The sequence below is a fragment of the Copadichromis virginalis genome, linkage group LG5 (genome assembly GCF_057382275.1).
Source record: "Copadichromis virginalis isolate Kocher_CV1m ecotype Utaka linkage group LG5, C_Virginalis_male_GT1.1, whole genome shotgun sequence".
NCBI classification, from domain to species: Eukaryota; Metazoa; Chordata; class Actinopteri; order Cichliformes; family Cichlidae; genus Copadichromis; species Copadichromis virginalis.
Genome location: NC_140622.1, coordinates 37882358 through 37896115, shown reverse-complemented (window position 1 = coordinate 37896115; position 13758 = coordinate 37882358). Strand labels below are relative to the sequence as shown.

General features: G+C 39.7%; 1 protein-coding gene across 4 annotated transcripts in view; it reads left to right on the top strand.

The window, feature by feature from the left end:
* The window catches only part of arhgap9 (Rho GTPase activating protein 9), a 46612-nt gene that overhangs the window by 19399 nt on the left and 13455 nt on the right, over positions 1 to 13758 (top strand). For 3 of the 4 annotated variants that reach the window (XM_085457680.1, XM_085457677.1, XM_085457678.1), the window contains exons 5-12: positions 3162 to 3413; positions 5150 to 5239; positions 9268 to 9333; positions 11247 to 11390; positions 11552 to 11650; positions 12541 to 12602; positions 12717 to 12804; positions 13515 to 13610. In XM_085457680.1, coding sequence (XP_085313806.1) covers positions 3162 to 3413; positions 5150 to 5239; positions 9268 to 9333; positions 11247 to 11390; positions 11552 to 11650; positions 12541 to 12602; positions 12717 to 12804; positions 13515 to 13610 — 897 coding nt within the window. The remainder of the gene's footprint in view (positions 1 to 3161; positions 3414 to 5149; positions 5240 to 9267; positions 9334 to 11246; positions 11391 to 11551; positions 11651 to 12540; positions 12603 to 12716; positions 12805 to 13514; positions 13611 to 13758) is intronic. The other variant, XM_085457679.1, reaches the window with a different exon arrangement.

Here is a 13758-nt window from a genome sequence, read left to right as displayed (position 1 = left end):
CTTCCCGAAACTTTTCCCAGCCGCAGAAACGAACCATCAAAATTTAAATGTTACACAAATTAGTTGCTGCACCAAGCACATTTTTACAACACGTCAGTCCTTATATATTTAGTACAAGTGCTTACTTCTCTTTCATGGTTATGTTATTTTGTGATAGCGTCATAGCGAGCGACCAACTCTTAATATTTGTCCACTGAGTATAACTAGAGATGATGATGAGGAGGTGGTGTAAAATAAAGAGAAAGAGAGAAAGAAATGATGCACAACAGTGTCTTATGTTCAAACAGCTCAACAATATACACTACAGGTGATGTCACTGGTGTGACAGTTTCACTTTAATAGATAAAAACAATGGTTGCAAAACATATTTATGATTAATAACACTGATAACGGCTCTTTTGGGGTAGGGATAGCTCAGTAGGTAGAGTGGTTGCCCCATGATCCACTGAATCCACCGAACTGATCTTGAGGTACCCCTGAGCGAGGTACCGTCCCTCCACACTGTTCCCCAGGCGCCCAATGGCTGCCCACTGCTTCACTGAGTGAATGGGTTAAATGCAGAGAGGAATTTCCCCACGGGGATCAATAAAGTATACTTTCTTTCTTTTGTGCAGTTTATAAATCAAGCAAGTAGGAGACACGAGAGAGAAATCAATTAGGTCTGATATAATTACTTTTCATTTTAAGGCAAAACAAAATGTCAAAAAGTGTTTTGGGAATATGGGATTGGATTCATGTTGTCTTTATTCTTGATTTTCTTGTTTGAGAATTCATTTACTTGCTGAATACATTTAATGTGCATGTTCAGGCTTCTGCTACAGCACAGGATCACAGTAGTAAAACATGGCTCTGTTTGACTTTGTTAAGAAAGATGTTTTGCTATATCTGCTGAGGTAGACAGAAGTAAGCAGTGGGACAGGAAGCTTCGGGTGACACAAAGGCCCACTACTGCCCCCTGGAGTAAACTACCATCACGTTGCTCATCACACACACCATGCTCCTTCAGTTAATAACTGAAAGGCAGTGTTACGTAACAGGGATCAACCAGCTTGTAAGTCAATCAGTTTCTGAATTATGCTTCAGCTATATTTGATACAAAAATGATCTTTAGTGCTTCAAATTCATTTAAGTGGATTTATAGATCTCCTTCTCTTGTAACTGCTTCTTTAGTGCTCTCTGCCAGGGTGAGTGCAGATTATTACAATGGCAGGTTATTCTGTAATAAGAGGATTAATTTTTTTCTGTTTATTGCTTTATATGGGATTTCAGTCTCTTCTTGTCTCTTCTGTATGGGATTTCTGACTGCCTTTGTTGAAGCCACAACAATCTGCTGTTAGTCGTTTCCAGTCTGTGCACTTATTTTTTATTCATACGCCATAGTTGAGTTGTTGAGTAAGAATACTTGAGTAACAATTTGGAGTAAAATGCAGACATTTTAGGCATTAAAAGTTAAATAAGGATGCCTCCAAAAGTCAGTTAACTTCATACTAGTCATGGTAAAAAGAAAGCATACCCTCTTTCATTTCTTTAAGTTCTTTTAAAGGTTTACATACGAAGACATCATGAAAAAAAAATTTTTTACCAGGTCTTAAAATGAGGTAAATGAAGCCTGAGATGATCAACAACATATGACGTATTGTGCTATGTCATGATTTATAACTAACCCAAAATACAGAAGCAGTGTGTGGGGAAAAAAAAACATGACTCAGTTGCTTGTGGAACCACTTTTAGCAGCAGTAAGTTGAAGTAGTTGTTTTCTGTATGACTTTATCAGTGTCTCACATGATTTGGAGGAATTTCAGCCGTCGCTTCTTTAGGGCATCGCTTCAGTTTGTTGAGGTTTGTGGGCATTCGTTTTTGCACAGCTCTCTTAAGGTCTCACCACAGCATTTTAATCAGGTTGCGCTCTTGACTTTGACATTCTGACATTCTGTTATAATTTGCTGGTGAGCTTGGGGTCATCATCCTGTTGACCCAGTCTCAGTGAACATTTAGTTGTTGGACAGATGGCCTCACGTTTGACTCAAGCATGCTTTGGTATTCAGAAGCTTTCATGTCATCTCAGTGACTGCAAGGTGTGAAGGTCCTGTGACCTGAAAACAAGACCAAATGACCACGCCTCCACTACTGTGCTGACAGCTGGTATGAGGTGTTTGATTTTTTCTACATGTGGCACTTATGTGCATTATGACCAGACATCTCCAATTTTTGTTTTGTCTGTTCGAAGGACATTGTTGCAGAGGCTTGTGGTTTTATCGGCCGTCACTGAGGCTTGTAGAGTGTGGAGCTTTGGGGACAATTTGCTGGGACGTGCACCAAGATTGTAGCATTGTTTTAACTCACCAGAATGCTCCAGACCTTCTTGCCAATGACCACTTAATCAAGTGTGTCTGATTAGCACCACCTATCTGCGACTTATCCTCTTAATTCCTATGAAAATGGGAAGGGTGTGCACACTACTTCTGCATTTTAGTTTAGCTTTTGTTAAAAGAATAATCCCACTCTAATATGTCAGGTTTTGTATTACATCTGAGGTTGTATTTAGAAAATTTTTGAATATTTTTTGCCACGATATGTAAAACCTGAGAATTTACCATTTTACCTTTAATGTATGGAATTAATGTTAAATGGTAAAGACTTGTGTAGAAAAACAAGAGTAAACAGTGATTGTATGAATGGGTGAATGAGGCAAGTTGTATAAAGTACTTTGAGTGCTCAGGGTAGAAAAGTGCTACATAGGAACCGTTTACATTACATTCTATTTTTTTCTTACTATTTTATTTTCCGTTTGATTAATTTATTTAGTTCATGTTTTTATTAATTTGCATTTTAAATCTTTGCATATTAATCTTTAATTTCATTAGCAGATTTTGGCAGTTTCTGTCTTACATAAAGCATCCTGTGCGATGTGGTACTTGTATATGATCCTCCTGCCAGATAAACTCAACTACTGTACACAATATGTCTGTGAAGGTTGTGTTTTGGTTTGAGGCAGAGTTCCTCAAGTTCCTTCATAATGCAATATTTATTCCTTCCTGAGCAACTTTTACATTTAAATTTCACATTTTTCCTTCTTATACACTTTTCACTTTGGCTCTCTTTCTCTACTTCCTTCCCTCTTATCTTTTCTCCTTTCCCTTGTTATTATTTATACATAAAAGGTTCCAACAGAGTCTTATCTCTCCCAGCTGTCCTGGCAGGACTCTCCACTTTATACTGAAAAGCAGACAGAGAAGCGTCAGTCACAGCCAGAGCCACCTAGCCCCGCTCCAGGTGAGCAGCCTCTTCAGATCTTGGGCCTATGGGAGCAGTACTGTGACGCGACCACAGGCAGATGGTACTATGTCAACAGCATTACCAAAGAAAGGTCCTGGAAACCTCCTCGCCGGGCCCGTGGTCAATATACCAACCAGGTAAAATATCCATCTCAACAGGAAATCCTTCAGTGTTCACTCTTCCTCCCTTAATCCAGTTTCCAGAGTTTAATGAAAGTGTCTTCTCATAAGAGAGACCATAGAAGAGGGTCAGGGTGTACAAATGAAAGAGAATGCTCATTTATATGCTCAAATGGTTTGACTGTATCAGCACTAAAAGGGACCTTTTCATTAAAAAAAGGCTTGGTTGTCATTTTTTCTTTTTACGTAGACAGAGCATTGAAGACACGGCGATCACACATCCACAGCAGGAGAGATCGATACTATGCATGTTCTCTCGTTGGCAAAGGGTCACATTGAACTTAAAATTATCTGGTGTTTTCTTGTGATCCAAAAACTTTCCAGAAGTCCTTTTCCCCATACAGAAGCAGTGGCATTGTGCTGGGTATTTTGAGGGTTTTTTGTTTCTTTTTTTTTAATTATAATTTTACATAGGTTCATAGGTTTATTGTTACATTTGATTTTCTTGCTCAGTACCTTGGTTAGGATTCTGTGAGTTCCATTGCTTGTTTGCTAGTGTTTCCCTGTGGCATGACCCCAGCATGCCCACCATTGGTTGTTTCCCTGCTGGTAACACATCACTCATCTACATTCATTTATGATACGCACGTTGCGTGGGTATACAGTACAAAGCCCTTAGTGTCTCAAATAAGTGTTCAGCTACTTCCTGTTTTATTTTGTCACCAAAATAAAACGTACTTCTTGGAAAGCACAACTTGTGTCTTGTGATTTGCTTTTCGTTTTACTTCCCGTCTCATTATCCTCGATCAGACTCACCTGTTTCTTTTTCCTTCTCGTTAATTCTCTGATTCCTGATTTACCTTGATTTTGTAACATTTTGGGGTCTTCTTGCCTCTGTTTCAGATTTTAGTTTTTGGACTTTAATCAACTAAATAAGCAGCTCTCTTTGTGCTGTTGAACTCTGCCTTTAACTTCTTTAACTTCAACATGACAAGCTCTGCAGAAAATTTTGGTTACATTCATGTTTACTTGTCTCTTCTTGTAGAAATACTATAAGTGAAAAACTGTTTAGTACATGCAGAGTCTCCACAGGTAAACGTGTGTTTCATACTGAAACTGTGCCAGAAACGCTTTCCAGAACTATGCAGTTTTTTCTGAAAGTGAAATGAGGAATTGCACGTTTAATATTAAGCCGCAGCAACTAACTGGTTAGCTTGGACTAATGTACACGAGAAAACAAGAAGAAGCCAAATGACACTGTGAACCTGACTCTGTCTAAATGTAACAAAGTCCACACACCTTTTTGTTTGTTCACTTTGTGCAGTAAATTAAAAAGAATGTTTATGAGGATTATTTGCTCAGCTGTTTATTGGCTTATTTCCTGGAAATGTCCTTTGTTTTTTCCCTTTAACCAGTCAAGCATTTCACTTTGCATGAAACAGCATTTGCTGTCAGTTTAATTTTTACATTAAGTAGTTTCAGTTGTGAAATCTTATCCTCAGCACGTTTATTTTTCAAAATATAGCAAAAGATAAATAAATAAATAAATAAAAATTAGAAAATACCATTTGCTACTTGCCGTAGAGAGCAGTCTGACAAAAGGTCCCAACTTTATTACATTTTATTATCATTATTTAAAACTGTGAATGGGTATTTATAATAACATTGGAGGCCAATCTTCTAATATTCATAATAGGTAGTTTAAGAAAGGCCCTTCCTGTTTCATATCATATACTTTTTTGCCCCTTTGGTAGGCCGGTCCAGGACAACCTCAGACGTTACCCAGGGACACCAGCCATCTGTCACTATCCCTTACTGCAGCAGGAAATGGAACAACGCACAGGGTAAGTATACTGTCCTTCTGGGGAGGCAGTAACATCCAAGTATATTGAAGCCATTTCATTTAAAACCTATTAGCTTAATTTATAGTGACACAACTTTGATGCTGCTTGTAATCCTAGAGTAGGTTTGTGAGTTGAGATGCTGAGCAATGAAGAAAATAAATAAATCATTGGGCATGGTCAACAACAATAAACGGTGCTCAGTTGGTACTTCAGGGTTAAAAGTGTGCTAAGAAAATATTCCCCACCCCGTTACACAACCACCGACACCAGTCTGAATCATTGATCCAAGGCTGGATGAGTCACTGCTGATATTTATACTACATTCTGACCTTACTATCTGAATATCACAACAGAAATTAAGCCTCATCACACCAGGCAATCTTTTCCAATTCTCTACTGTCCAGATTTGCTGAGCTCATGTAAATTGTTGAGTTTACACAAACTCAGTTTTAGTTTCTTGTTCTTAGCTGACAGGAGTACAGCCTGTTATGGTAGCAGAAGGGGTTGATTTAAGTTTAGCCAATTATGCCTTCATGTTTTGCACATCTCCGGCTTGTTCCCAGTTACTCGGCTCCTGCTATTTTTAGAAAGCTTCCTGGAAATCAATTTCTCATCAGTTGCACATGTACATTTTGGATTTGACCATGGACCTCAACTTTGGAATTTGCATGCCCTTATTTAAACATGCAGGTGTATATGTGCAATCGACCAGTGGCCTGTCCAGCACGTACCCTGCCTCTCGGCCTGTGTCAGCAGGGACAGGCTCCAGCAACCCTGCAAATCTGAATTGTTTGAGTGGATGAAAATGGATGGAACCACGGTCTGCCCTACTGACCAGAAAGTGGGTCTCAAACTTCAAAAAGGAAATCCAACTTAAAGCTTTGCTGTTTTAATACTGTGGATGTGATCCACTGAGCATCGCAAATGAGCAACTTCCAGGAAGAAATCCAAAAATAGAGGGAGAGCTGGAATGTGAGGTGCACAGTGAGACATCTATCCAGGGACAGTCAGCCAAATTTAAATCATGTATTATTTTATTAATTTTAGTTTTTTAAAAGCAGAATCACGGAGAATGTGGATTGTATATCATACACACCGCTCTCACCTCTCTCACATGGATATATTATGCGTCAACCAGAATGCACAAGATCAGCATCGTGCTCCAGATTAAAGCAGGCAGACATGCAGCCATAGGCAGCCCCCAAGGTCATAAAAAGGAGATTATATCTTTCTTGTTGTTTCATTGTTACTGACCAAATCTGTCCGTCTATCTAGATATCTGGCTATCTAGTTAGCTGTCTAACTATTTATTACATGCCCTCTCACACCCTTTCTCTCAAATGATGTGTTTCATTGGGCTCAACTCTGAAGGCAATGACAAGCTAACGCCTCTTGATGTGCCGCAAATGAGCACATGCTATTAGGGCCGCACGGAGACAGACAGAAAAGCGTTTTCAACCCAAAACATTACAAAACAGGACTAAATTTAAACCACTCAGTGAAACTTACCATCTGCCTCAAACCACCTCCTGAACTCACAGATGTCGTCAGAGTAAAAACTTTCAGGGCATCATTCATTTCATCTTCATGTTACACACAAGGAGGATTTATACTGTTCAAATGAGGAAGTAACTTTGTTGTCTATAGCAAAGGTTTTTTTTCAGTTTAGGCAACAGATGTCAGTGTCTGAAATTGACATGTTCCCTGGATCTGTGACGACATCTACGTGGTGAAGCAAGGCAAGCAGCCTGATGCAGATTATTAGAGATAAGCATTTTGCATCTAAAGGTTGCGTTGCCTCACTGTTGCGTCAGTGTTTCAAATTTAATGTTGCTCATCAAAAAAATACCCACATGATCAAAGCAGTGATCCCCCCCCCCCCCCCCCCCCCCCTTCAAGTCAGTTTGAGATGCATACTGTTGACCTATATGTGTCACATTTTATTCTGGGGTACATATACAACCCAACAGGAACTGCACCCGTGACACGTGTCAATGCATACTGCATGCCGCACAGGTTTATGACCCAGGTGTTAAAAGCCAAGTGGCCCATATTATTTGTTGGCCCAGATCATTCTAAAAGTCTAGTCTTTTAATTTTTAAAAGCCTTTTTAACACAGCTCATCTGTTAAAGACAGAAGCATTACGTGTATTTTTTCTTTTTTTCCCCTAGTACTTTCTAACTACCTTGACAAAAATCTGTAAATGATGAAGATAATTATACACATGACGATTTTCTGAGTCTTGCTTGTAGGGATTTGCTTCTGCGTTGTTTCATGTGAATTCTCTGAGTCAGATGAAATAGTTAATTTGATGACATCACCCTGGGAATTTTGAAAATCCCAGGGTGATGTTTCAGGGTGATGATGGTCGTTTCACTGCTTCATTTTGCAGATACACTCTTTTGCTGTGTCTTCGCAGGTTGCACAAAACATTTTATGAAATGTGATGAATTACTATTGATAAAAACTAGCAGTTACCAAAGTTTTCAGAAGGCAGACCTCAAACATCTCCTCAACAGCACTATCTGTCATGTCACAGATGTCAGATGTGGTCTTGTAAATGTAGTACAGATTACTGAACATTATTGAACATTAATTAAACATTTAGGGTGGTGGATGTCCAGCTACGTCTCAGTGTTCGTTTGTTTGCTTCTGGTTGCGTTTGTAATGCCATGAGTCGTGATGCGAGAAACTGTTTTTTGTAATTATAGTGTTGCATACTGTGTCTGTTTGGGTTGAGGCACATCACGTATCACTTTCAACAGTTCCACTTACTGTTTTTAATTTCTTATTACTTTGTAAAATGTTTAAACAACTGTCAGACTCATACTATAAAGCTATAAGTCCAAATATGCAGAACTAGCAAGAAACCACAGAACTGTGAACTTTTTTACTCTTTGTACTTTTTCATATATAATGGAGAGTTGTTACACATGGTTGTTGCTTCTTGCTGAAAAAGCCACACTCTGATCTTGCAAACAAAAACTGTTGGGCAGCTGTATTTGTGTCAAAGTTAGCAAAGTCCTGGTATGAATATTGAGCTGAGAACACACCTTCCTGTCTGAGCTGTTATAAACGAGGCTGTCTGTATCGCCTGATAAAGCTAGCTTCCCTCTAGAATGGGGAAGTAGTCATGAGCTGAGGCACAAGGGACAGATGAATGGTTTTCACATTTTTACACTCAGGCGAAAGAGCGTCACGGTATGAAAGGACAGAACGCTGAGAGCTTTAACTCGACAGATAAGACACAGAAACACGAGCTGGCCCGGACGGTACAGCTGGATACAGTCATCCAGTCAGAATGAGCACCTACGCTGTGAGTTACTTTTCTGTGTGTTCTACATTCTACTGTTGGAGCTTTGGCAGCTCATGTGAAGTTACCCAATTGTCGATTGTGGCGATATCACTTACTCATATTATCCTAATGAGAGGTGATGGTTCTGATTTTGTTATACTCACAAAAAGCACATTTGACTGTGTTTTTTTGGGTCGGTGTGAACCCCGTTCAGTATCTAGGAGCCTTTGTGTCTGAGTTAAATGAGTGCTACACGATTAACGTGTAACTCTTACTGAGTAATATCTGCCTCTTATTAACGTAAAATGAACAGGGACACGTGTGCCTGTAAATACGTCTGAGCAGCGATAGTAAAAAAGCATTTATGTGTTTTATCTGGCAGGATGTGAGCAGGGCAGAGGAAAATAGTTTGAGTGCGGTTAGATGAGTGTTGCCCTGGGTTCATTTGTACAGTTAACTGAACGATCGTATCGGTATCCTGTTTTTTAACATGGGTGTGATATTTGCCCAAACTGCTGGTTGCCTCTCTTCAATAGTGACAAGTACAGTTTTCTCAGTTTTTACATTTTTGTTATTGATTCTTAATTTGATCATTCTCTGCAGAAAATAAAATGGGCTGTTATTTTATTTGAAATTAAATATATATGTATACATATGGTAACTATACTAATCCGCCTTTGTCTTCTTGCCTCCCTCTATCTCGCTCCTTTCTCTCCTTGTGTTTCTCGTTAGCTGTCACCTGATTTCCTCTTTGGGAGCCACCAGAGGAATGCTGACAATGGCTGGCAGATGAAACAGGTAAAACTTCTCTCTACCTGCTGCGCTCACCAGAGGGTATCTAATGCATTTCACCTTGACTTTCACATTATAAAACAAGTCAAAGACTAAAGCGCCCTTTACTTGCTTTACATACTCTCCCTGCACAACAGGATGCATTTGGTTAACAAAATGGGACATCATAGAACTTTTGGTGACTTTGTCTCCCATCTCGACTTTGTCACTTTGTGAGATAAAATCCTGCTTCATGGTTTGCGTGCATACAGCATCTGCTTGGCCTGACTCTTCGTCTTTAGAAGAAACCTTTAGATGACAGCCCTTCCTTGCCTTGTGCTTTTCCTTTGCAGGCCCGACTGTTAACATATTCCTGAGCATTTTGTCAGCGTTTTAAGGGCTTTTGGTGGAGGGTGTTTTCCTCATGAAAATCAATGAACTCAAGTCATTAGATTTGCAAAAAGTGCATCTGAGCTGTATTACTGTAGAATATATTAAAGTTATTGCCAGCTATGCTCTTTAGATTCTCAGAGATCAGCATTTATGCATATTAAGGTGGTGAAATAGCAATTCTTGGTGTAAAAAGAAAAGCTGTTACCCAAGCAGGTCTTACTGCAACATGTTGCATCACAGTGGGGTGTGGGTGCACTTGGTTTAAAGCCCTTTTAAAGGCCTACTCTTAGCAAAGAAGCAGATTTGGCTCTTAGTGCTAATCCTCCACATGAGGAGATGGCAAACATTAGGAGGGATATTTAGTCTGATTGTTGGAACTAGGTTACATGGATTGGGAAGTAAACTCAATTGTGGCTTTTGCTGCATGAAAAGTTAAAGTAGTGTGAATTTGTGCATCCGTTGTTTTTGTACACACAAGGGATTGTAAGCCTCAGCAGTTTGTCTGTTAAGTGCAGAGGCACGTATTGTGCCTCATTGTGTCTCTGGCAAACTCATTTGTCCCCATCTGTGTAAAAAGTTCAGTGTGGATGCTCATTGTGTTGGAGTGCTGTGTAAATATAGAAATGTGTATGTGACACTGTTGTGCAAGTAGAGCTACTGCTACGTTGTTCTTCCTCAGTTGATTAAACTATATACAATTAAATTCTGACCTCAACCTAACACAACAGAGAGAACTGAGAGTCAAAGGCTAAACCTCTCAGAGAGCTGATGCTGGGATACATCCGTATAATTTGCTGCTGCAGAGTGAGGTGAAGGATATGCAAATGGACAAATGATGGCAATAAAATATCTATTTTACATCTTTTTATAGACTTTTATGCATCTCTGTCAGAGAAAAGTGCAAAGATCAGAATCGTTATCTTGACAAAATATATTTGTCAACAAGGCCACTGTGGGTGCCAGCCCAGCTCACAGGTTGAATGGGTTAAATGCAGCCGTGTGACCCTAACCTGACACCCGTTGCTGCATGTCTGTCCAAACTCTTTGTTTCTCTCCCTGCATTTCTGTCTGTTCTTCACTGTGCTTCAAATAAAAGCGAAAAAGCCCCCCATAAAACAAGCCCACTGCAGCTGACTTGAATTACTACTTTCAGTGTCAGTATGGTTAAACTTTAAAGGTGAAGACCCAATAAAGAGATATCTTTATCATAGCACCTATGAACAGTGAAGATCAGAAGTGTGATGAAGCAGGCTGACTGATTGCGACTCCAGGCTTTGTGTGGCTGATGTTTTTCTGTTTTATTTAAACTACTAAGCATTAATAAAGAGTCATAGTTGACCTTTGAAAAGCCCTTCAGGGCCTTTGTACTGTTGTACTGTGGTTGCACATTCAGTTATTCAGAGCTACACAAGTATATCAGCTCTCAGAGGCTTTAAGTACACCATTTACAGATGTGAAAAAAATAAAATAATAGTTCAGCAAATTGCTCTTTCCTTTGGTTGTATGTTCCACCCTTTCACAACTCTCCTGAACATTTGACCTTGAAGAGCATGCAGCGTGCCGCCTCCTCTGACACCCTGAGCACGATGGCATTTAGTGACACCAGAACCCAGTGCGATGATTCTGCACCCCTGCATGATGTCAAGCAGCAACTCAACCACTCCCAGTCCATGATCCTGCCCGACAACAAGGTATTCGCCTCCCGAGCACACGCTCCACACAAGCTCATAAAGTGTTTTGACAGAGAGAAAGAGGAAACGGAGATACCCGTCAACAAATAGTTATCGCACAAAACATATGCACATACACAAACGGACAGCTGAGCAGATGACCACTGCTTCCTGTTTTTCAGCTGGTCCAGCAGTGCAGAGATTACTCCCGCAATGTGACCAACATCGTTGTGGAGCCTCCGTCTCCTGCGAGCTCGCCGGACAGTGATGGCTGCACACCGGTGAGAAAACTCCACCTGTTAATTTAAAGCTGAAGTGAAAGCATATTTCCATATATATATATTTATATTTTTTTAAGGACTTGGAGAACGTGCTACTAGTTGCTTCTCTCAGCGCAGCAAGCGCTGAAGTTTTGGCTTTCACAGGACAACGAGGCTCTAAGAAATCCAGCGCTGTCAGCCAAATAATTCTTCCTAAAGCGTAAAACTGCAATGCTTATTTTCTAATAATAACAGGTTGATTTTTTAAAAAGTGGTTCTCCATAACGCATTCCTTTGTTTGCCTTAATGACAATCAACCTTTTCTTTTACTGCATGTGAGGTAGCTGGAGGTTATCCCAGCCATCATAGTGTGAGGGGTGGGGTGCACCCTGTACACATCAGGTGCATGTGCTCTTATTTGCAGGTGTTCTCTTGGTTTACTAACATTTTTCTCATAAAACAGAGCAATTCTAATTTTTGAGTATTATTTTTTTTCTACCACAGTTCATTTGCAGAAGAAGTTTAGGTTTGTAGGTCATCACTGCTTTTATACGCATACCATATTCAACACTTATGAGCCGTAAGTTCATCAATACCAGTAAATTTGTTCTTTTACCTTAAACGGGGCCATATCGCAGTGGGAGATTTTAAAGCATTTCCCCTCCTCCTATTTCTTGAATGATGCAACAGCCAAGTTTAATGCGTTTGCAAAGGATGCTGTAATATTACACAGAGGAAAATCCTGCTGTGGTGCTGTAATGTTAAAATTCAACTTGGCCTCACACACTTCTTTGTGCTCTTTTTTTTATTTACTCCACTCCTGCTTTTTCTGAGCAATGTAAATACACTGTAAATATCTCTGAATACTGCAGATGTTAATGTGCTTTTAAACCCTTTTAATGTGTTTCTAGGAGCTGGAGAAAGCGGGCCTGCTGAACAAGACAAAAATTGCAGAAGGTGGCCGAAAACTGAGGTGAGGCGGCTCTTAGAGAAGATGAAAAAATCATTTTTTTTGATTAATTCAGCAAGTATGATTTTGCTAAGTGAATCCCAGCTTATGAGTACATGCATTCTTGTTGGGTTGCAGGAAAAATTGGAGCCCTTCCTGGGTGGTGTTAGTGGGGAACAGTTTGGTTTTCTTCAAGGACCCCAAATCACAGACACCTTCTAGTTGGGTAAGAGCACAGACAGACTCTTTAATTAAGTATTTTAGAAAATGAATACTATTATTAGTTATTGTTTCATAAGAACGCATATGTTGTATTCCTGGGGGTTAAAAAGCTTGTATAACTAGATGAACAAGATATTATAGAGGCCAAATTTTTTGATGCCTTGGTATATTTTTTTTTATGTCCCTAGCCCACCAAAAAGAAGGCCTTTTATTGCTTGTCTAAACCTGGCTTGAGTGCCTGGATGTGGATTTGTTCATGGCATTGTTTGGTGATTCATTCGTTCTTTTTACCATTATTCCTTTCTACAAGCACCGGTGGTTTAGGGAACACCAGGAGCACTCCTACTATTGATTTTTCCCAGTTATCCAACACTTGTGAATATTTTTTCTGTTTTCTTTAGATGCCAGGATTTTTAAGCCTCCACAGTTGCCATCATGTTTTGGTTTTTCTTATGTTCATCCCATTCTTGTAAAAGCCTGCTCTTTCTAACAGTCATTGGTAGTTGTAGCCTCCTGTGTTAAAGAGCAGTTTTTAATATTTTTGTTCACTGTGCTGTTAAAGTTAAAGAGGTCATGCAGACCAGTTACAGGTGTTATATGTGAAGGTTGGGCAATACAGGCTGCACAACAAAATCCAATTTTTAGAAACAAAAAGTGGTCAATTCAGGCAACTGAGTCATGAGAGTAAAAGAAAAATGTGTTTCTTTTACGCAGAAACCGGGAAACAGTCGTCCTGAGAGCAGTGTGGATTTAAGAGGAGCAAAACTGCACTGGGCCAACGAGCTGTCCAGCAAGAAGAACGTCTTCAAGGTAAGAAACAAAACCCCCAAAAAGTGAAATAAAGATTGCAAAACCTGCAAGAAACTTTGACAGACCTGTGGTTTCATCCTCTTAAAATCTTTCTCAAGAATTTTTTTATTTCTGTGATCCTGGAAACGAAACACGTCAGTTTCCTTAG